General features: G+C 40.4%; 4 protein-coding genes across 4 annotated transcripts; 2 read left to right on the top strand and 2 right to left on the bottom strand.

Annotated features, from left to right (window-relative positions):
- Nucleotides 1–9,324: 9,324 nt before the first annotated feature.
- Nucleotides 9,325–11,926, bottom strand: LOC131887887 (integrator complex subunit 15-like). Its single transcript, XM_059236614.1, has one exon. It carries the CDS (start codon nucleotides 11,790–11,792, stop codon nucleotides 10,683–10,685), a length of 1,110 nt encoding a protein of 369 aa, XP_059092597.1. The 5' UTR covers nucleotides 11,793–11,926; the 3' UTR covers nucleotides 9,325–10,682.
- Nucleotides 11,927–12,681: 755 nt separating this feature from the next.
- LOC131887885 (suppressor APC domain-containing protein 2-like) lies at nucleotides 12,682–14,570 on the bottom strand. Its single transcript, XM_059236611.1, has 5 exons — nucleotides 14,360–14,570; nucleotides 14,058–14,293; nucleotides 13,571–13,999; nucleotides 13,334–13,507; nucleotides 12,682–13,264 (listed from the first exon to the last, which is right to left on the bottom strand). Exons 1-5 carry the CDS (start codon nucleotides 14,481–14,483, stop codon nucleotides 12,812–12,814), a joined length of 1,416 nt encoding a protein of 471 aa, XP_059092594.1. The 5' UTR covers nucleotides 14,484–14,570; the 3' UTR covers nucleotides 12,682–12,811.
- A 64-nt stretch (nucleotides 14,571–14,634) lies between these two features.
- LOC131887884 (kynurenine aminotransferase-like) lies at nucleotides 14,635–17,057 on the top strand. The gene is made up of 8 exons (XM_059236610.1): nucleotides 14,635–14,892; nucleotides 15,293–15,375; nucleotides 15,456–15,849; nucleotides 15,919–16,131; nucleotides 16,197–16,405; nucleotides 16,472–16,644; nucleotides 16,710–16,873; nucleotides 16,938–17,057. Exons 1-8 carry the CDS (start codon nucleotides 14,710–14,712, stop codon nucleotides 16,998–17,000), a joined length of 1,482 nt encoding a protein of 493 aa, XP_059092593.1. The 5' UTR covers nucleotides 14,635–14,709; the 3' UTR covers nucleotides 17,001–17,057.
- A 99-nt stretch (nucleotides 17,058–17,156) lies between these two features.
- LOC131888278 (zinc finger MYND domain-containing protein 10-like) lies at nucleotides 17,157–21,500 on the top strand. The gene is made up of 5 exons (XM_059237091.1): nucleotides 17,157–17,714; nucleotides 18,958–19,212; nucleotides 19,273–19,461; nucleotides 19,528–19,817; nucleotides 20,980–21,500. Exons 1-5 carry the CDS (start codon nucleotides 17,406–17,408, stop codon nucleotides 21,206–21,208), a joined length of 1,272 nt encoding a protein of 423 aa, XP_059093074.1. The 5' UTR covers nucleotides 17,157–17,405; the 3' UTR covers nucleotides 21,209–21,500.
- Nucleotides 21,501–21,621: the final 121 nt, after the last annotated feature.

Here is a 21,621-nt window from a genome sequence, read left to right as displayed (position 1 = left end):
AAAAGGTCAATTTTATGCCTTCAAGTTGATCTTGCACTTTTTTTTCTTAACTGACAACATGACTCGTGCCCATCAATTAGAGCTTTTCGGTCGAATCCGTCAAATTGCAGTAGGAAAAAACCCTGGAAGTGCTTTTGAATTTAGCCCCTCAGGTTCGTTCATCTTTTGATCATGTCCTAAAAATCATCGTCCCTCTCTTCAAAATTAGGTCAGTCTCAAGAATTTTCATAACTAGTAGGTGCTAATTGACAATTGGGAAATTATGGTCATCTCTCAGACCACCAAGAGAGCATTGCAAATAATCCAAATCTACGTTTTTATTCTCTCAACACAGTCTTGACGATTGGGCTTTACAACCAATAATTAGACAGGATGCACAAAAACGAATGCCCTCTGCCGAGAGTTTATGCCCATTTTCATTGACCCGAGGGGACGACAAAATGTCGAGTAAGACAGTTGATGCTCATCAGACCCACTTCTTGTCAAACATATGATAGCTAGCTAGCTATGATCGAAGACGGGCTCACCTGAGGCCATCGCAGTTTAAAATCGGGATCAAACTTGAGAGCCTATGAAAGAAGATAAGATATTGAGTCCAAAATGTTGTTTGGTTTCAAGTTAGAGTTTAAGAGGCTTTGTGTGCACTGTGGCCAATCCAATTACGGAGTTTATGGGCCCTTCATTGCGCAATTGCTTTGTTGCAATGCTCATCTCTAATTTGAAAAAGCAACCTGGTTCGCGGATTGGAATGCAATCCGCGGTGCCCAGTTTTTTAAACCCAAGGAGTGAATCCTAGTTCGAGAAAAGATCCAACTTATACTTATGTAGTATGGTGTGACCCTTCCTCGATCTAAGATTTACTCCTGTGCTTTAAAAAAAACAGTTCTTGGCCGTGGGTTGTTTCATGTACATTTTGTCTTTCCGGCGAGGANTGACCCTTCCTCGATCTAAGATTTACTCCTGTGCTTTAAAAAAAACAGTTCTTGGCCGTGGGTTGTTTCATGTACATTTTGTCTTTCCGGCGAGGAGCAATCATTTTTTTGCATGATGCCTAAAAGCTCTTTTTGTATGAAGATTCTTGAACGATAGACGAAAGACGTATCTTTGAAACCGCTAAAAATCTCCTCCGGTTTGCTAAGCTGTCACCCCGACAAATATCTAAATTAGACGAGGAAAAAGAGACCTACTCAGGGGTGTAATTGAAAATTATCTTAGAAACTTGAAGGGGATGATACGTTTGGGCCAAGGGGCAAAAACATAAAATTTGAAGGGCTCATACTCTCCCTTGAAGTCTTATCTCACTTGAACACTTTTTCAGTCCAGACAAATTGGTCCTATTTCCAGGTTTACAGGGATGCTAAAAAGGGTTGCCAATAGCTCATACCACGAGTAGGTACGTACGTATTTCCACATACTATATACGACGGTATGTAGTCGAGGGTCAGTTGATGATGGTCGAATGAATGTTTTCCACACGTTGGATGGAAGTTTGAAAAATGATCGTCTTCGAAATACCGGTTGGTAAACAAGTGGAGAAATAGCCGATCGATCCCCATGGATGGCTTCCATGTTTGATGGCTACGGATGGTTGGACACACTTGGCCCATTACTAAGCTAAGAAACCCACTTTGCTCAAGGGACACTCGCTCTAGCCCAATTCTGTTTTTTGACCCCGGTTTGAAGGGCGATTTTCGAGATTTATCGCTTGATTTGACACATCCTTACATGCGAGATGAGATGGATTTCCAGTGAATATTCATGAAAATAACCCACATCTCTAGTTACTCGAACGGACTCTGGCACTTTTAATCTAAATAATGATACCTCTTGACTTGAGAATCCGGCCAAGTTTATCATTAGGAGTCAAGATCTATGCATTTTAATGGAGTAGCAAATGCCAAAAAAGAAAGAGTTGGGTCGACATTAGATCCGAAATCGATTTGAACCCGAGCTCTAACTTAATCCCATAGGTAAAGGAGCTAATTCGACGATGTACCCTGTAAAGTATACCACACTTCAATTTACTCTACTTCTCTTCTTACAACAAAACCAAGCATCGAAAGCAATCCAAGATTTGACTTCAAAATGAGAAGCATAATATTCGATCTCGAAGACGAAGGCTCTCCTATTTTTACCCTTTCCCCAAGGAAAGTGTTATTTGATCATTTCTATTTCGGTGGATGGTACCGCACTTGATATGGGAGCTCTTCTATACTATAGTGCGTATGATGGAGCACTCTCTGGAGAACAAAAGCTATGCTAGTCTACTAGGGATGATGAAAGGTCCTTCGTCCGTCTCAATGGGTCCCTATCAACGAGTTTCTGGTCAGAGGAAATGAGATGATCAAGTCAAGGAAATCACCATGCCGAGCAAATCTGCCCATTGCCATACTCACGTCTGCTGCCCATAGACAATAAAAGGCACTTTCCCCACAAAGCGGCGCCATATTGAGGGCAAATACTCGACCACTCATTAAGAGCTGTGTTAAGTGGATCTGGTATTAATGTTTGTCTCCATTAGGCGTAAACCAACTGGGACATGTCCTCACTCCGCCCAATACAAATAGTCCATTTGAGGTCTTGAGATCCTGAACTGCGGGTTGTTGACATCGTTTCTTTTGTCATATGACGAGATGAGATTGAGAGCTTGTGTGAGAATATTTGCTCGATATCCATCTTTGCCAAGACGTTGAGGAACTTTGACAAAGACGTCATCGAGTCGAGTCAGAGGTGATCAATCTCTCAAGTTTCAATTCTGTGACCATGTCCCAAGCCCGAACAAATTCGAACCGGCTTTCACTCATTTGTCGTTGTACATACTCTTGAATAACGCCGAACTAGCGTGTACTATGTACAGTAGCAGGGCTCAAGTACGTAATCTAGTAGAAAAATTACTCCTGCGGCGATCATCGTGAGAAATCTGATCCTGTCGATCAACGAGAGCTTCTCCGTCCTTTTTGCTGCCCGCTGGAATCGTGGTCCGATACGAAATATGTGAGATTGGTAACTTTACCTAGTCCTTGAACGGAAAAGAAATGGTGATAACAGAGGTCGGAAAGATAGTTTATTCATGTTAAATCAAAGATGGTTCTATTGACGACATAGTACCTACGTACATATTTTAGCTTGAAACTGGGGATTTTTGGGGGGGGGGGGGGCAACGAAAGGATTGTCTTCCTTTGAGAATGAAGTCTGCGAGATGCATTTAATTTTTTTCTGCGCGGATGAAAATTGAACAACGAAAAACATTTAAATGGAATGAATGCTCTCTAGCTTTGATCTCGAACGAGTTCCTTTAGTTTGTTCATGTGCTCCTACACTTTGAAAGAGAAATTCGTTCCACTTGATGTTTGTAGTCATTAACGAAGCTCTTAAGAGTCCTAGATCAAACTCTAATTCGAAACTTATTTTAATGGTCTTGAACTTGGTTTCGTTCATTTCCGTTAATTCTAAGCAAACCGTTCTACCTGCTATACGTCGGATGGCTTGGGCGGAAAAAATTGAACGGCTTGATACCAATTTTTGTCGTTCGAGAGGAACTCACCTAAACTTGATCTTTTCGAAAACGAATGATTAATCATGATTTCAGTTGTTTATCAACCATTCTATTTTGTCCATAGCTGAGCCTTCTTTTGAAAAAGATCAAAAAATTCAAAGAAAAATATTATAAATTTAAGACAAAAAGTAAGACAAACCGAAAAACAACAGACACGAGAAATGCCGTTTCCATGTGTTACCAATTGTTCAATATTGTAAACCTGCAGCAAAGATAATTTTGATCTGATGACCAACTGGAACCTGTTTGTATGTCAGGGTGTAGGAATGAATGAATAAATAGATGCATGTATGGCTGCATTTGCTTTGTCCTATGCTCATGCTCTGCCTCACGTCATTATTTTATATAACCTATTCTAAAATGTTATTTGGTAAGTCAATACGTGATGACATTCAAATTCTACCTACATTGTTGGTTATCTGCACACAGAATTCTTGGACATTCTTACCCTAACAATGTTCAATCTAAATATCTTTCATTCAATTCGTCTAGGATCACGAAATCCGGACGCTTCAAAAATATGAACAAACTGAGTTTTCGGTATGATTTCCTTTTTCGGAAATCTTGCATAATAAAAAAAATATTTCAGCACCAAGTGAGCAAAACCAATGGTCATTGAACATAAAAGAAATCAACCTCCTCTTGCTCCGAAGTGCTTGGACTAACAACATATTTATCAATAGTAACTTTTTATCATGTACGCCGAAATGTAGCCAATGCTAGAAAACACCACTTCCTAACACAACATATTATCAAATCCTGTTTTTCAATCAGACTCTTCGATAAAATTGGGCCTTAATAATCTAGTCTTCATTTATTACTGCCCATCTCACACTTGTCCTTAATATGTAGAAGGGATTTTTGCATTGATTGATTTCACATCATGTTGCCGTTTAATCAAAGCATCACTACAAATCTACCCTCTGTTAATAAATGCATTGTTTTTCAACATTAGAGGCCGGAGTTTTCGTGCCACTGTCTGATTCTTCACGAAGTCACATAACTCTTTTTGCATGCCAAATATTTGTACCATTGGATGCCAGTGTCTAACTCCAAATTGCTCTACTTGATCGCTTCTTATTTCATTACTTAAGTGGGACTTGTCGGACGACTCTTAATTGGCCTTAAGAAAGTCCTCTTAACTCTCACATAAGGGCACTTTTTTTGATTGAAAGGAATCCATTACCTTGGAAGTGATGAACATATGGAGAACTTGCACCCTTAGCTCAAACTGGTTTGATATTTGAATGCATCTTTTACTAAGTGTATTTGACTTGGCAAATGTCTTTGCTTGGTCATACACCACTAGAATTCCAGTGGGTTGTGGCTGAATTAGGCAATTTCGAAATCTTTTCCTCGTTTGGACCAAATGATGAAGAAAGAGACGACAAATAAGTATCGTGTTTCTAACTGAAATTGATCTTAGAAGCTTCACTCTGTATTTAAGAAGAGTGCATTCGTCCATTAATATCCCATAGTTAGGGACGTGCAAAATGTGCAAAACAGCAAAGCCTTTTAGAGACAAAAAGTTGCCCAAAAATAAGCCCAAAATGTGCAGAAAAGGTGCATAAAAGGCCAAAAATTGTAACAAAAGGTGCAAACAAAATAGAAAAGAAGGGAAATGCAAATCTTTTTTTTTCAAAGAAGTACAAACTTGAAAGGCGCATTCAAAAAGAAATTGCCTCGTTTTTGGACCAAATTGACCTAACTTTTTATGAATTGGGTCAAGGAACGCTTCTTCCCCCATGCGTATTCTTTCTCTTTTCCCAGCCGTAGTTTTACAACATTGATCTAGTTTTTACATTGATCTAACTGAACAAAAATGGAATTTTTCTTCCTGCGAGGTAAGAGTTGAACAAACTCTAGCGGCCAAAAAAGGAAACATAGCGTTAGTAAGGCGTAGAGGGCTCTAGTAAGGAGTAATCATGACTGTTTCTGATTCATTCAAATCTTTTGAAATCACGTGAAGTCAGATTCAAACAAAAGTGATTGCATTTCTTATAAATGATCTGAGGTTATGTGAGATAGTGAAATAAGAGTGATGAGTAGACTTTTTTTAATTCTTAGTTCAAATATCTTGTCATTTCGGGGAAATTATAAACATTCAGGTGTTTTTTGTCCTAATTTCCAAGAAAATTACAATTTTGGTTTCAAATAATTCTAAATTGAACATTTTTCTGCTAAATTTTTGCACCAAGGAACATTAATAATGCATCTTGGTATAATTTTGTACTTCAATACTTCAAGGAGTCATTTGTTGTGTACCTTTTTGCTTAGGATATTCAGCCCTGCCTTCAGTGTTACAGCTCTTTGTTGCAATCCTGATCGGAACTCGTTAATGAACTTGAACTACTTCAATGGTTGTCAATTTAGCATTGTATTTATCCTAATCTTGGCTAAGTTTTTTCTGCAAGAAATTTGCAATTGAAAGTGCAGAATATGAAAACCACTCTCTTTGTAAAGGTTCATGATTTGAACTTGGCCATTCAAAGGAAATGAATGTCCAAGGGGCAAAATGTATCACACCTCCAGCAATGACATTTGCATAATTAAATAACAAACAGGGCATTAGTTGTTTCTCAATAAAAGGAACAAATTGCGGTGACAATTTGTTTGGTCAAAAGTAATAATTTGTTACAAAACCATTAGCAAAAAAAATGTAATGCCGTTATTCGTTACTCCTCCTAGAATTTAGATGACCAATATCTTATGAGTTTTGCCCCATCAAGACCATACTTCTCTAAAGAAATTGTTTTTGGCTTCAAACGCTCCTAAAGCCTACAATTCGAAGACTATTGACTTTTGCCATAATAAGCATAATTGTTCAAAATGTATTGCATCAAAATGCTTTGAGGAGTCAAAATTCGGACCCTGAATGGGGCAATGATTTCTGAACGTTTGAAACAATGTCGCACAAGTTATGATGGAAAAACTGTATTCGGCATTGTCAAGTCAGTAAAGCTTCATTGTTAGTTGTGGCAATCTGGAAGCTTTGGAAATTTGATGCATCATACTCAAGCGAAAGAGAAATTTTACTTTGCTTGAAATTGGACTGAATCAGGTCTTCAGTCCAGTGAATTCTGATTGAGAAGGTGAAAACAATAAAGTAGTAAATGCTACAAGATTGAAACCAAGAACTCCCTCAAAGTAGTCAAGAGCAAAAACAATCTAGAAATCTGGGTCTAAATCTTTTTTTTTTCAATATGATCAATCAGCTAGAGATATGGAAGTCTCGTGCAGAATTTTGTTGTGCCATGTAACCATGACAATATACATTTTATCACGTTGAAAAATTTTCAAATCCCAATTTTTTTCAGATCACAGTACGCAAAGGTGGCTGGAAAAAAGGGCATTAACTTGGTTAGAGAACTAGTTTTGATTAGCCCTCTAGTTTTGATGTTTTCGCCGAGAGCCTTGCACTCTTGTTTTATGTCATCCTTGGCTTGAGTATGAACCACTACAATATGGACGGAGGTGCTAGTGCTGAGAATTAACATTTCGAAATCGAGCAAATGGATTGCAGTCTTTTTCATTGAGACTGTTCCCAGGTCGCTACACTACATATTTTTTTCCTCATCCCGATCGAATTACCCTATTTATATCATCTCAAAGCTCACTATTTGACTTTAGTTAGCCCTTAGAGGAGCTGAAATTTGTAATATGTAATTGCAATTATCATTGTACATCGGATCGGATTGGAAAATTCGGATTGGGTTCGGATCCGATCCAAGTCCAAAATTGCAAGATAAACTAAATGAGAATGTAAATTTGTCTTGAGAATGGTTTCTTTCACAACTCTTAAAATGTGGGGGAAATCAAATAACATCAAAGTTAAAAACTGTGAATGGACCTATTATCTTAAAAGTTATCATAATTGTGTGGCAATTCCACACAAATAAAGAAACCAAAAATTTCAGAAAATAAGAAAAGGGTCAAAGTATTTGCAGTCCATACAGTCAATATTGGGAAAGAGGAAATTAGAATACCTCAGCATACAGCATATCAAGCCTGTTAGTGAATAACTTTTACACCATTTTCATAACAGAATCATGTTCAATAATACTACAATTGAAGCATATGACATAAAGACAAGCTATGCTATTCTATTATTGTTACAAAAATGACATTATTGCATACCATTCACTGAACATGAAAACGTTTTCATTGATCATCTTGACGACATCAAGGCATTATATTGAGAACAAAGCAAAATGAGCTCATTTTGCGACCAAATCTACACTTGACAATTCAAAGTCCAGGAGTGAATTTTCAAACGTTCGAAAGGTTTTTTGTAGTACTGAGGGCAATTTAGGACATCCCACAATCATTGTCACAAGGCATGAATCCCTTTCCTTTTATCTTTAACCTTACTCACTCTAGGACAAAGACTATATCAAATATTGAATTTGATCGTGCTGAAATTTGGCATGTGAGTTCCTTCAGGTCATATCTTATAGATCTTATAGATCTTATCAAGAAAAAAACAGCTGTTTAATTGTGATCTGATGGACTAGTAATGCACAGCTAACGGCCAAAGCAGAGGATTCCAGATATGCCCAGTCCTATTGATGTTCGAAATCCATTGCGACAAAACCTCTCGATCGTATTGAACCCAAAGAAAAGCCTCGGAGCAGATGAAGGAAGGAAGACAAGTCGGTGGTGGGCTAGCTAGAAATGATCTTTCTTAATGATCTGGTCCAAATACGCTAGACGACATGGGCAAAAATTGGACTTGAACTTACCTAGGCCTGGCTTCCCGTTTCTCGTCTAGACTAGAATGAGCGTGAAAACCTCTCCTACCATTAGACGAGTCTGTTGTGGTTGCTGGTTGATCTTGGGAACGTTCCCAGCGCTAAAAAGACTACTAACATTCTTGGGCTGGAAAAGGCACATTTCTTGGGCGTGATCAAATCATAATGGCATGCTAGATCGGTTTTCGACGACGAGGAAAATCGAAGATAGCTTAGCCTAGTCGATGCTTGCGGTTTTTGTTTGGGGCCGAAATCTGCACTGTGTAACTGAATATCCCCGTTTCAAATGAAATGCTCATCAACGTCTTCATATCCTCCCACAGACAGAGAGAGAAAGAGACAACTTGGGCCATTCTTCGGACGAAAAGGCCAGCAGAAAAATTTCCGTCCTGTCAGTCAGACAATTCGTCTTCGAGGTTTTTGTTCGTTCCACTAACATTTATTCTCAGAGAGACAAGCGTAATCGCCTTTTTAGACCGTGATTTTTGGCTTGACGAGCGAGGTGTTGCTCATTTTCTCGGCTGCTCCTGTTTTCTTTCGACTTTTTCCTCTTTTTTTTTCATGGCTCAGGGGACAAACTGCAAAATGGATCGAGAGTGGAAGAATAGCCTTTGTAAAGGTGGCAAAAAATACCTACTAATGACTCGTCCATCGAAGTCCTAAAACTAGCTGGTGTAAACAGACAGACACACATACAGACAGACTTCTCTGCCATTGGGCTAGATTTCTCTTGGGTGTCATCAGGAGGCATTTAAAGTGCGCTCAGATTGATCGCCTCATCTGGATGTAGTTTGCGTGCAGTCACTAACTATCCTGATCCTCCTTGTTTTGTGCATCCAGGTTCCCAAGCAAAATTGTGGAAATCGCAAGTGGAACAAGGAATTCATTTGAGATGATCAAAAAATGAAAAAAAAAATATTGAGATTCACGTACTGACCATTCTAAACTCGTATTTTACTATTGATTGTACTTCTTGGCAGATAGATGGGTTGTCAAACTTCAAGACATCAACGATCATATCATTGGCCCGTTTTAATACATGTCTTTTTTTCATATTGAACGATACACGTACATTCCTTGAACAGTTTTTAGACATCCACCCGATTGAATTTCTGAATTCAGGAACCGTCACTTCTTTGCCAAGAGAGTGTCAAAAAAGATGTACAGAATCGAAAAGCGGTGGGAGAAATGTCTGAAATCGGGGTGCGCCGGTCTTGCAAAACCACAATCACAAAGAACGATCCCATCCTCATCGTTGGTCGATTGGATTCACATTTCCGGTCATATCCCCGAAAAAAAGAGGCTCATTGACGGCAGACAGAAGAAGTATCCCAATCAATCATCACCCTGCCTATCGGCCTCCGGAGAAAGATGGGAAGATGTCTATGGACAGAGGAAGAAATCGCATTTTGACGAGCAGGCAATTCGTGGTCGATTTCTTTGCTTCATTTCCGCTCATGCACCCACCAAACCACCCACCCACCCATCATCCAACAACCGATCTAGCAACGATGCGAACCAAAGAAGAGACCAACACGATCTTATTTCACTCGATTCTTTCCTGATCCATCCTCAAATGGAGCGAGGAAATGGTCCTCCAAAGCATTGAAACACTCCCTAAAAACACGTTCCATTTGGAGTTGTGGACGATGCTTGTTAAGGCGTTGGTTTATTAAAGGCAGGGCCGAATGAGGTGGTCCTGTATCCTGGTTGGCGCCCCTCTTCGAGACCGACAGTCCAGCATGTTCCATTTTTGGTTTGGTATGTTCCTCCCAAAAACCCTTGGGACAACATCGCCATCCAAGGGTACGTATCAATCTTGTTTGGGAGACATTATAGCCAAGTGTGATAGAAGGTTACGAAATGGAACTCTCGTCGGTGGCGAAAAAGCAATTTTAATGTTCTATAACGTTTTAATGAGAAGATTCCATCTTTGCATGATAAATCGAAATGTTTTACGCGCCGCGAACCGAACTAATTTGAAGTTTTAAATGAGAGTATGATTTATGTTCAAAAGTTTTTTTTTTTAATTTTATCAAAGAGGTGCAAAAATGTGATTTTTTTGGCATATTTAGGTACGTTGACAAAACAATACTGATTATCGTTGTTTACTTGTTTGAAATGGAGCGCCCTTTTTTTTAACAATGATGACGAGAATTTGAGCTTGAGCAATCGAGACGAGACTTCTTTGCTCCACAGCGGTATGGTAGTAATTTGAGAATAAATGACAGACTGCTTAGGACCATTAAGGCCCCCAAGACGTCGTCCACCAGGCCCCAAGTAGATCCAACAACGATCGGTCCCCTGGGTGCTGGTTGAACCTTAGCAGACCTTATACTTAAGCCAGGTCTTGGACATTGTGATTGTTATATTTATCAGACTTTGGCCAAGTTTACAACATACATTTGTATGAGTCGGTTACTCGGTAACTTCTTCAAGGTTGTAATGATTTCCGCTATTCGTCCACTTAAGCATTGCGAAAAGGACACAGCTTGAAGGAATTGGCCCAATCGATCCAGCGATTCCTGTTTGGCCTCGGGTTGGACATTTTCGCACGATTTCATCGCCATTTCTAAGCTTTGAATGAGTGCCACCACTTTTTTCACGGCCACAACGTCCGGTTTGTACTCGCTCCGAATCGATTGAACCTCGATGAAGGATTCAAGCAAGGCCAGTTGAAGTCGGGCGTAAATGGCGTCATTCGATGGATCATCAAGCAAAGGAGCCAAAATGTTCCATCGTGCCATCCCAATCAAAGACGTGAAAGTGCCCGAATTACTCTGGGATCCGGCGGACGAAGGTGGCAACGATCCATTGATGGCCTTGTTGGCAGCCGTGAAAGGAATACAACTGGACACATTCATCCAGGCCACAAACAGCTCCAAGATCTTCTTGGGTGGAGGCTTATCCAGGGTAGGGTACATATCCGTTATGGCCGTCATGAGATTTGAGGTAAAGATGGGACATAATCGAGCTAGATTCTTCAGTGTGTTCACGTGATCAGGGATCACCAGAATGTACTCGTCTACCAAGATATGAGCTAAATCCATGCATCGCTCGGAAGTGAACCCTTGTTGGACCATCCACACGCCCGTGCATTTCAACACACTCTCTGTAGGAATGGACATGGCCAATGATACCAGTTTAGCCATGACCTCGGTCTTACTCGGATCCATGAACAAGAACACAAACACTGTACATAAGACTGTTGGATCAATGTCCGGATCCTTGAAATAGTCCAGCAACACTTGTAACATTTGAAGCTCCAGAATGGTTTGAGGTGTGCTACGCTTGTCCGATTTCCCACTGCCTGCATTGAACACGAATTCGTTGATTACCTCCAGAACCACTTCAATTTCCTTGGGAGAAGGCTGTTTGTGAGCAAAGGTTAAACACTGATTTTGGAGCCGCTTCAAGGCCTCATTGGTGCAGGCTGGAAAGGGCAATTTCCGCAAACTAGAGCGGTGCTCCAAGGACATGGACATGATGAATGGAGAGGGGAACTAACTATCAAATTATCTCATGTATACTGGTGCTTTGTTCACGTGAAATTTTGGCTCATTCAACTTCATTGTGTTGATTTGGCGTGTTTACTTTCTTTGCATGGAGAACGAGACTCAGGGTGACGGAAAATGTTTCAAATTGATGATTATGGGATCAGTTCTTTGTTTTTGAGAACATATATTGTACATTTTTGATACAATGATGCCGATTAAGCACCCAGCAATAGGTGTATTCAAATGTAATAACGTTTTTTTAATTTTCAAATGGTCAACTGAAAATGGAGGTTCCGAGATAATCCTTTCTATAACCTTAGCAAGGAACTTCTAGAAATATTGACTGTTTTTTATGTGCGATATAAATTGAAAAATAGTGTAAAAAATTAAAATAGAACGCTGTAATGACTATAAATTCTTAAACGTCACAATTGAAGTCCGACGGTTAAAACTTAAAATGCCTGGGATTAAAGTTGTTTCGTCAAAATCTGGTGCTAACCCACATGAAGATAAAGGTTCAATATAATTGGCCACCTATCCTAAGTACCAATTGTCAGATTTTGAATCAGATCTTAAAAACAAAGAAAAAAGCAAATTCAGTTGCTTTAGATATTTTGAAATGTTCAGAGGTGCCACGAAACAATGGATCTGAATGCCTTTTCATGTTTCAAATAGATAGTTTGACAAATGCTTTTTTCACCTCTATTCCTTTGTATACTTTATTACACTATGTTTTTTGGAAATACTAATCAGGGAATGTGGATCAAAGTGCTTGCTAATTTGGAATGAACTGTATGGTACGGTATTTACGAGGTTTCAAGGCTATGTATCTAAAAGTCCAAAATTTCACTAGATCATGAAGTGAAAAGGCAGTATCTCTTTGCGGTCTTTTGTCTCATTCCTCATGCTTTATGTCAAGCACAGTCTAAGTTTGCCACGTTAAGGTCGAGGTAAGTAGAGAATCTAATTAATCACCGGGCATGTTGGACCGATTTTGCTTTGGAATGTTACATAATGGTACTCTCGTCGTCATCTCCGAATTGTTGACTGCTTCCCGTGGAAGTCACACTGGATTTTCTGGTTAGAAATTGGACATTTTGGGAGATTTGCGCGGTTGTAGAAGGTCTTAGAGTTGCAGGAGCTCGAGCCTGAAAGAGTTGCCGAATGAGAACCGATTTGTCGCGTTCCAAGTTCGTAATACTGTTGCTCTTCGCGCCCACTTCCTTGGTCAACTCCTTATTTTGTTCCTTGAGTCTTTGTATTTGCCGTTCCATTTGTGCAATACGGGCTTCGGCCGTGGCTAAGGCCCCGACCATTTCATTTTGAACCAAGGTTGAAGGTGTCATTGAGTAGGTTTGGGACTGAGATTTCATATGTACTGGGGTGATGGGACGTTCCATCATTTGTTGGAGACGTATATTGAGATCCTTGAGGTTTTGGAGTTCGAACATTTGCCGTTCCTTTAATTAACAAATAGTTGATGGTTTATTTACGTGAACGGATCTGGATTCAGCAACAATCGAACTTACTTCAAAGGCTTCTTTTGAGTGAGGCGATGCGACCGTTTTTAGTTCCATGACCCCCTCGAGTTTATCCTGTACCTTTTCCAGACGATTGTTGTATACCTCTGCCACGTTTTGAATGATGGTCAATCCCTCTTTCACAATCAATCGTTCCTCTTCCCATTGGTTGATTCGATTCGCCTGAGAGACCATGAAACATGTTTGAAAACCTTCGAAAAGGGCTATTGCTAGCTATTAACCGACCATGGACAGCTCCGCCCCGCCATTGAGGGTGTGTCTCCTCTGATGGCCATCGCGTCTTCGATGTGGCCCTTTCCGTTTCTTCTCAGCCAAACTCTTGGACGGTTCCACATTCCGGCCAACTTCATTCAAACTAGTGGAAGAAATCCTTTGCGGGTCTCTTGGAGGTTTCGGAGGACCATAATGGGCGTGATTGGGTAAAGTCCAAGGCTCACTTGGCACAGGCGAAGGTGCTAAGGATAATTGGTTGTGATTTCTCAAGGGTTGAAACCCATCCACCAAATTAGGTAAGCTATTAGTCCGGTTAATCGGCGAGAATGGTAGGGATCTATCCGAGATGTCGGATGATTTACCCGTACTATTGTGTTGTGAACTGGACGAGTTAGTGCGGACATGGCGGGATGAAGACCCCTTGGGTCGGATATTGGCATTCTGAAATATTTCGCTGTTGAGCAATAGGTCCATTTGTTGTTTGGCCTTCAAAGCTCACCTCAATGTCCTGTTGGTGGCTAAGATCACTCTGCTCAGACCTTTGGAGATCCGTAGACTTGATCAATCTGTTTCTCTCGGCCTCATGTCTAAGAATGGCAATCTTCAATCCGGCACAAAATCGCTCAAAGGACAAAAAGCCTCTCTCCGTCGTGACCTTCTTCAGATTCTCCAAAATGTTCTTAGGTAAATTCTGATTGAGCTTAGCATGGCACGGGTGCCACCTTCTGGCCACATCTAAATATTTTCCCCACGCAAATTGACCTCTTTTCACTTTCATTTTACCAATATCTAACAACCTACCCGAATACTGGATCCATCCATCACCATTCTCGTCCAACATGTCGAACAATTTGGCCATAGCTTCTAAGAAAGGCTTGGGGAGCCCTGAGAAGGCCAAGGTCGACCCTGAGTCCGTTTTATTCATGATGATCTAATCCCTACACTTGTTGCTCTATGTGCAGCTGGACTCCCTCTGGATCCACTACAAAAGGCATCATCGTCTTTCATTGCAGTAACGGTCGTCATCTCTCGTGTTACAGGTAGATTGAGGATTGTCCATCTCTCTTGGGGAAGGGTTCCCTTGATTCGATTATGACCATCTATTGAATGCAACATCTTTAGATTGATATAGAACGCATCGGATCTTCTTGATGATGACAAGCCAAATGACTTTAAACCCCACCCTTTTGGATAGATTAGGGACTTTGCCGCCCAAACTTGAAGGCAATCACCCAACCTCCAGTAATCGCCGAATATTGTGCAAAAATTGGAAGAGAAAGCTCAAACACATCCATTTGCCTTTGGTTTTGGAGAGCATAAGTTCAATCCACGAGGTAACCTTTTTTCCGTACCCTTCATTGTATATCGGATCAAAAATATTTCACGAGTTTAAACATCATCATGCGTTCATAACGTGACCGGCCAGCCTTGGAGAAAAGGTGGTCATGTATGTTACGGTCGTCGTAGACAGTCAGTCAGGGGTCTCCTAAAACCGGGGCATGATATCTATGTACTGTATGTAGAGGACAGGCTATAGAACAGGCTGTAGTCAAGGGAGGCATCGAAGTGCGAATGTGACTTGATTGGTACTTGAACAGCAGCTCGTGTTCATTTCTTGTTCATCTTTCGCGTTGTAGGGACATGTCTGCTCTAACTTTGCTTAACAGAAACATTGCTCAGAGTCTCTTGAGATCGACAACCACCTGCAGTCCCATTTGTGTTCGGCAATTTCAGAGATCCACCACTCAAAACGATCAGCGCGCCATGGACAAGTTCAAGTTGGCCGATAAATACAAAGGATTGGAAAGGAACGTGTGGTAAGTAAAGGGTTAGCCAGCTCAATTATGAAACTGAAAGACTTTTACTAAATGAGTTTGTACGTTACATTTTTTTTTAGGGTCGAGTTCATTGCCCTGGCTTTGGAAACGAAGCCTCTCAATCTGGGTCAAGGGTTTCCCGATGATTTGGTGCCGGAATATGTGCCAAAGACCTTGAGTGAAGTAGTCAATGAAGATCCGGTGCTCAACAATCAATATACCCGAGGTCATGGACATCCACGCCTCGTCAAGGCTCTCTCGACTCTTTACACAAAGTTATTAAACAGGGCTAGCCCCATTGATGCCAATAAAGAGGCTCTGGTCACTGTCGGGGCCTATGAGGCCCTTTTCACGGCCATCATGGGCTTTGTCAATCCAGGGGACGAAGTCATCATCATCGAGCCCTATTTTGACTGCTACGAACCCATGGTGAAGTTGGCCGGTGGTGTGCCCAAATTCATTTCTTTGACTCCCGTAAGAGAGCATTGGAGGAATATTATTCATTTTTAAGATCATAACTATTCGAGGTTAATGTTTTTGTAGACCAAAACTGAGGGGCATATCACCTCTGAGGATTGGAAGTTGGATCCCACCGAATTGGAAAAACTGTTCACCCCCAAGACTAAAGCGATCATTTTTAATAACCCGAACAATCCTTTAGGCAAAGTGTTCAAGCGCGATGAAATCGAAATGATCGCTGATTTGTGTAAGAAACACAATGTCTTGGTCATTTCGGATGACGTCTACGAGCACATGGTAAGTACTCTAATATTCAATTAGGTCAACAATAACTGTGATGATCCAATTGACCCTTTCCCCAGGTGTTTGATGGAGAAATGATCCGGATGGCCACACTTCCGGATATGTGGGATAGGACCATCACGATTGGATCGGCTGGCAAAACTTTCTCGGTGACTGGATGGAAATTGGGATGGGCCGTGGGACCCGAGCATTTGATCAAAAATTGTCAAATTGTTCATCAGAACTGTTTATATGCGTGTAACACGCCGGTTCAAGAATCCGTGGCAAGGTAAGGACATCTATAAGAAACCTTATCCCCCAAAATATTGTTTCGACGTCCTCCTTTTTTTGGCAGGGCCTTTGAATACGAGATATCCAAAATGGATTCTCCGGATTGTTATTTCACCACCATTTCGAAGGATCTTCAGAAGAAACGCGATTATATCGCTAACATTTTGAAAGAGGTGGGCATGAATCCGGTCATTCCAGAAGGTGGATATTTCATCATGGCCGATTGGAGCAGCTTAGGTAGCGGAAAAGGACATTCCACTTACATGCATTCCATGAATTTAGCTCTCATATCTTATTTATAGCTGACAAGATCGATTTGAGTTCCGAACCGGACACTCACCGAGACTACAAATTCGTGAAATGGTTGTCCAGGCACCGAAAATTGCAGGGGATTCCCCCATCCGCCTTCTTCTCCGAGCCACATAAACACATCGGGGAGAACTACATTCGCTTCTGCTTCATTAAGGTATTATTCTAAAGCCCGTCACGAAGCAACAAATGACGTGCATCTCATTTCCATCCTCTTCCAGAATGAAGACAGCTTAAAGAAAGCGGAACAAATCTTAAAGGACTGGCGGAAAGAGCTCAACTAAGGACCTCTCACAAGGATATGCTGTTGTGTTTTTTAAGAAATAAATACTCGAAATCAATTCTCTGGCCCTCTGGGCGCGTCTTTGTCCTTCGTCAAATACCTGAGTTTCCAGCCCCTGTGCGGGCATGTTTGTCCATTTATTATTAGCGCTCTCGCTTCCCTCCCCGTCTCCGCTTTCCGGCCTTTGATGTTTGAAAAAGGAATGCCAAAGAAGAAGCAGAGGAAGAGGAGCTGTGCACGCACTTGTTTCAATCGTAGCCTTTTGTGCTTGTGCCTGCTCACCAACCCCTCAGCCCACGGTTCCCCTCTCAGTTTCACGTGAATCGAGGGCACAATTGCAAGCTCCTGGAGTCACAGCCGAAAATTGATCAAGCGAACGGCCTCTTGTACCAGGACCAAGATCAAAATGGACGGCTCCATGGACGGGCATATCATATCCGATATGGAATTGGACCATATTCTTCGGGCTTTGAAGCCATCCGATCTGGAGGACATTGGAGGCAAGGCTTGGATTCAACAAATGTCCATGCTGGAAGAACTCAATGTTCAAGCCGCTTTGGAGGCCAGGGATGGACTTGAGGAACGAGTACGAGACTCTTTGGTGGAGCATGATAAACTTGGACTGGTAGTGAGAGATATGATTCTGGTGGAGATCTGGAGAGAGGAGATCATGCCCAGAATTTTGCGACAGGGTCAACCAGAGAGCTCATTCCAGGTAAGATGAGAAAAAAGGTTTATTGTTGGACTGTACAGACGCTTTTGTTAGACCAAGAATATCCGGAGTCAAAGAGGAAATTTTGAGGAAGGGGATCCAACTTACCTAATCAACATAGAAAACAATGACAGTTGGTGATAGAGTGGGTACGTTTGTATCGACGTGCCAACCAACAGAATTGGATGTTTCTCTAATGAATCATAACTGATGTTAGAACAAAGTCAACGAGACTTGACATGCATATAACATGGCACGATAGTATTCCATGGAACTAAGAAAAAAATGGCTCCAATGCCAAGACTCCTAGTAATGTTATAATTGTCAGCCACAAGTTCAATATATTTTAATCTTGAAGTTTGAAAAAAAAAATATTAACGTGTGATAAACAAGTTGTTGGTAGGTAGGTAGGTAGTAATCGTTGCAACAAGTGACAAGTTTGACAATAAAACTGTTAGATGTATCGTTGTAATAATAAAAAAAATAAGACTTGCTAGTGTAGCTTTCATGTGAAAGAAAAACTGACCGGCAGTTTTACATCCTGGATAAGTTGTTAGAGCCAACATTTACTATATTTAAGTTTAAAGAAATATTTACGAATATGGAAGAATATCATTTACTTTCATGTTATCGAGGAATCACATCATTTGTTTTTGGCAAGTACTTAAAGTACAGTTAGGTCATTTTTCAAAAATTGATTTGCCATCCCATCCATCCATTCATTCTTATATTCAATTGAAGTTTGTTAAGAAATTTATTGGTTCACGTTAAGCAGGCCAGAGCCAGCTTCAATTTACGCAACATGGGCATATTTGCTTGGTTTCTGAGAGATTTCTCTAAACTTGTTCTCAGCTGAATAATTGTAGATGATATTGCTACTAGTATTTGTGAGCTAAGAAAATCGAGACACTTCAATGACATTTATCTTTATCCAAAAATATAAAGCTGTCCTTCCTTGCTCTAACACACACAGTATGTACTAATAACAGGGAAGTTCATCGTTCTCAGATACTTGATTATAAATACCTATTGGAGACTCAAAATTCAGGAGCTACAGGAGCTAATTCAATTTCAAATTGCCCAGCAGTCACTACTTCAGAAATATCTTTGAGAGTGGCAAAAGAGAAGTATGCAAAGATGATCAGCGTTGCATTTTAATCTTTCACAATTGCTAGGAATTGTAATTTCAACTTAAGAAATCCATCACTGACCTGATCATTATCCATTGTTCGTGTTTTCTTTCTAGCTGTACATGGTGTTATTCAATGAGGCAAATCTCTGTAACCTTCTAGAGACAATTCTGTTTCACGGTTCCACATGCCAAAGCTTGGATGAGCGTGCCATTGATTTAGCAGACTATTGCATGCGCCAAATCCACTGGCTATTATCACGAGATCCTAATCAGGAGCCCTCAGATTTGGGTCGACTTCATTCCAACGAGGCAAAGCTGGACACACCCTTAGTGGAATTGGAACGCCACAACAATGTGATACGATTTCAGGTACACGCATGGGTTGAGTAAATATGAATTAGGAACCGAGTTGAATGTTGTTGTTTCCAGGTTGGTTTGAAGTGTCTGACCATTTTGCGGTATTTAACAGAAAATCTCGAGGATCTGCCCTTGGGAGTGTCCACCCGGATGGTTATCACTCATGATGTTCCAATGAGTTTGGTGTCCATTTTGGAGGAAGAGCCTTGGACAAGAGAGCGTTCTGGTTGTGAGGAGACCTTTGATGGTCATCAGTGGAGGGTAAAAGCGTATGTGGGGGTTCTTTTGGGTATAGATTGGTTATTTTCAATATTTGCTTTCGTTTAGCCCAAGGATGAGATCCAAGGAATCCATAAAACAGAAGCTCAAGCTTGGTTGGCACTCTTCAATCTACTTTCAAGACCCAATACAAATCAAAAATATGAGATCCACGATTACCGAAAGGCAGCTCTACTTCGATTGCTAGGAATTCTGTCTCGTCCAACGCCCATGGAACTCCCATTTATCGAATCCTTTCGTAAATGGCTTCTTCAGCTTCAGCTAGGATCCGTTCCAAGTGCAAAACCAGGTTTACTCATCGAATCAGTGGCCGAAATCAAGGAAGGATTGATGAACAGGTGACTAGTAGAAGTTAGTAATCGCAAAGGATTGAGCTCATTACTTTCAATAATTGAAGTGCCAGTAAGCGAAACTAAAAGCAATCTTTCCCGTATTCTAAAAACTATATAGATCATTTCAAAATGAAGTTTCATGTCGGGAAAATAGGCTCTCCACATGGCAGAAGAACTGAATGACGCCTCCATGACTTAGTTTTTTCTATTGGAAAATTTAGGCGTTGTATTAGCATGGAAGACTTGAAACGGCAATAGACTCGGTTGTCAATATCATGAATATCCTTTAGTGCAAAGTAAAATCATGCCAAGATGTACAAAAAACATTTATTCGACATTTCAGTGTTGCCGGTTGCTATATTTGATAGAAACTAAAAATGAATCAGATTGAAACCATTCGGAATGTTTTTTTGATTGGTTCAATAGTCGTAATTTTGCAGCGGAATGATAAATGAAAATATGCCAGATTATATTTAAGCTTGTAGAACAAGCATCAGAGCTAAAAATGCAATGCTCTGATGAGCAACAACAAAATGTTTTACATGTAATTAAAATGTCTTACTTTTGACAACCATAACTGTCTGAGATAAGTCACTACATTCAAAAGTTAATTTTTTTTCCTTTTTTCTTAACTTCCTGCCAATCTCTTCACTTTTTATCGCTATTTTGATCACATAAAGATGAGATTTTCTGGCTCAAAACATCACTTTCAAAAACTAGAACTAGTTTTCACACAGTGGTCTAGCTTGGCCAATTTTCATGACCAATCCTTTTGTTAGAGGTATCCTTGCGAAATGTAATAATAGTTCCTAGTGGATTATTGAAATTAATTCAGTAAATAAATGAACGTGTGTAAGGATTCAATAGATGATCACCCTTGGCTAAACCAGAATTCACCTGAATATATGATAGAATATATGGTTTCCTACGCGTAGCAATTTGAGATTATGAAAATTGCGTTCGAATTTTGATTTGTTCAAACCCAACTTTGTGTTGTGTAAAACGCATTTGACAATTTTTTGAAGAACTTTGAGAAAAAAATGACCAAAGAGCCAAAACAAAAACAATGTGTTCATACATACTTTTTGACAAACACTTATTTATGTTCAGTTTGAAGCACTTAACTATACCTAAATGAATAACAAGAGCTATTTCTTGTCTCCTCCAGGTATCGTGACAAGTTTGATTCCATTGCCAGCGATCAGTCCCACATCTTCCTCAAAAACAACCAAGAACTTTTTGACGTGGAGATCACCAAGTTGATCCACACGTTCGAGAATACCGCCGTTCAAAAGTTGTTGAAGGATGATGATCCAACTCACATGGATAAAAAGGCATGCGTGGTGTGCCAGTCAACTCCCGCCAAGAACCGTTGCTCAAGGTGTCATTCCGAGTGATATTGCAGACGAGAGTGCCAATTGAAGCATTGGCCTAAGCACAAGGAGATTTGCTCTCAAAGAATGTCCGATTATAAGGCGAAAAATGCGGGGGCTATGTCCAAAATAGAAGAGATTTTGGCCACTTGAAGTGTAATTGGGGCATTTGGAAAGATACTTACAGAAGGTGTTGAAAATTCTTGTAATTTTTTGGGGAAAGTGCTGAAAATACAAAGAAGTCATCAAAATTTATTGAGTGTGTGGCGCGGTGGGTTTTTGAGTGGTTTCAGATCAATTTGCCATCCCAAGACTGTTAAGGAATATCAGGTACAATTTCAGCTCATCTGAAAACAAATTTACTCTCGGCTTTCAAACCATTCTTATTCTTTAGAATTTTCATAAGCTATTCAATACAATTTTAAGAGTAAATTAAG

This window comes from Tigriopus californicus, chromosome 10 (assembly GCF_007210705.1).
Source record: "Tigriopus californicus strain San Diego chromosome 10, Tcal_SD_v2.1, whole genome shotgun sequence".
Taxonomy (NCBI): domain Eukaryota; kingdom Metazoa; phylum Arthropoda; class Copepoda; order Harpacticoida; family Harpacticidae; genus Tigriopus; species Tigriopus californicus.
This window is presented reverse-complemented; position numbering and strand designations above follow the sequence as displayed.

Excerpts from the sequence above, each read along its gene's own strand:
- LOC131887887 (XM_059236614.1), bottom strand. The coding sequence starts at position 11,792 with ATGTCCATGTCCTTGGAGCACCGCTCTAGTTTGCGGAAATTGCCCTTT.
- LOC131887885 (XM_059236611.1), bottom strand. The coding sequence starts at position 14,483 with ATGAATAAAACGGACTCAGGGTCGACCTTGGCCTTCTCAGGGCTCCCC. Across the intron at positions 14,000-14,057 it reads GCCACCAACAGGACATTGAG|AATGCCAATATCCGACCCAA; the intron begins GTGAGCTTTGAA and ends GAAATATTTCAG. Across the intron at positions 13,508-13,570 it reads GCGGGGCGGAGCTGTCCATG|GCGAATCGAATCAACCAATG; the intron begins GTCGGTTAATAG and ends ATGGTCTCTCAG.
- LOC131887884 (XM_059236610.1), top strand. The coding sequence starts at position 14,710 with ATGATGACAAGCCAAATGACTTTAAACCCCACCCTTTTGGATAGATTA. Across the intron at positions 16,406-16,471 it reads GTTCAAGAATCCGTGGCAAG|GGCCTTTGAATACGAGATAT; the intron begins GTAAGGACATCT and ends TTTTTTTGGCAG. Across the intron at positions 16,874-16,937 it reads TTCGCTTCTGCTTCATTAAG|AATGAAGACAGCTTAAAGAA; the intron begins GTATTATTCTAA and ends ATCCTCTTCCAG.
- LOC131888278 (XM_059237091.1), top strand. The coding sequence starts at position 17,406 with ATGGACGGCTCCATGGACGGGCATATCATATCCGATATGGAATTGGAC. Across the intron at positions 19,213-19,272 it reads ACAATGTGATACGATTTCAG|GTTGGTTTGAAGTGTCTGAC; the intron begins GTACACGCATGG and ends TGTTGTTTCCAG. Across the intron at positions 19,462-19,527 it reads TTGATGGTCATCAGTGGAGG|CCCAAGGATGAGATCCAAGG; the intron begins GTAAAAGCGTAT and ends GCTTTCGTTTAG.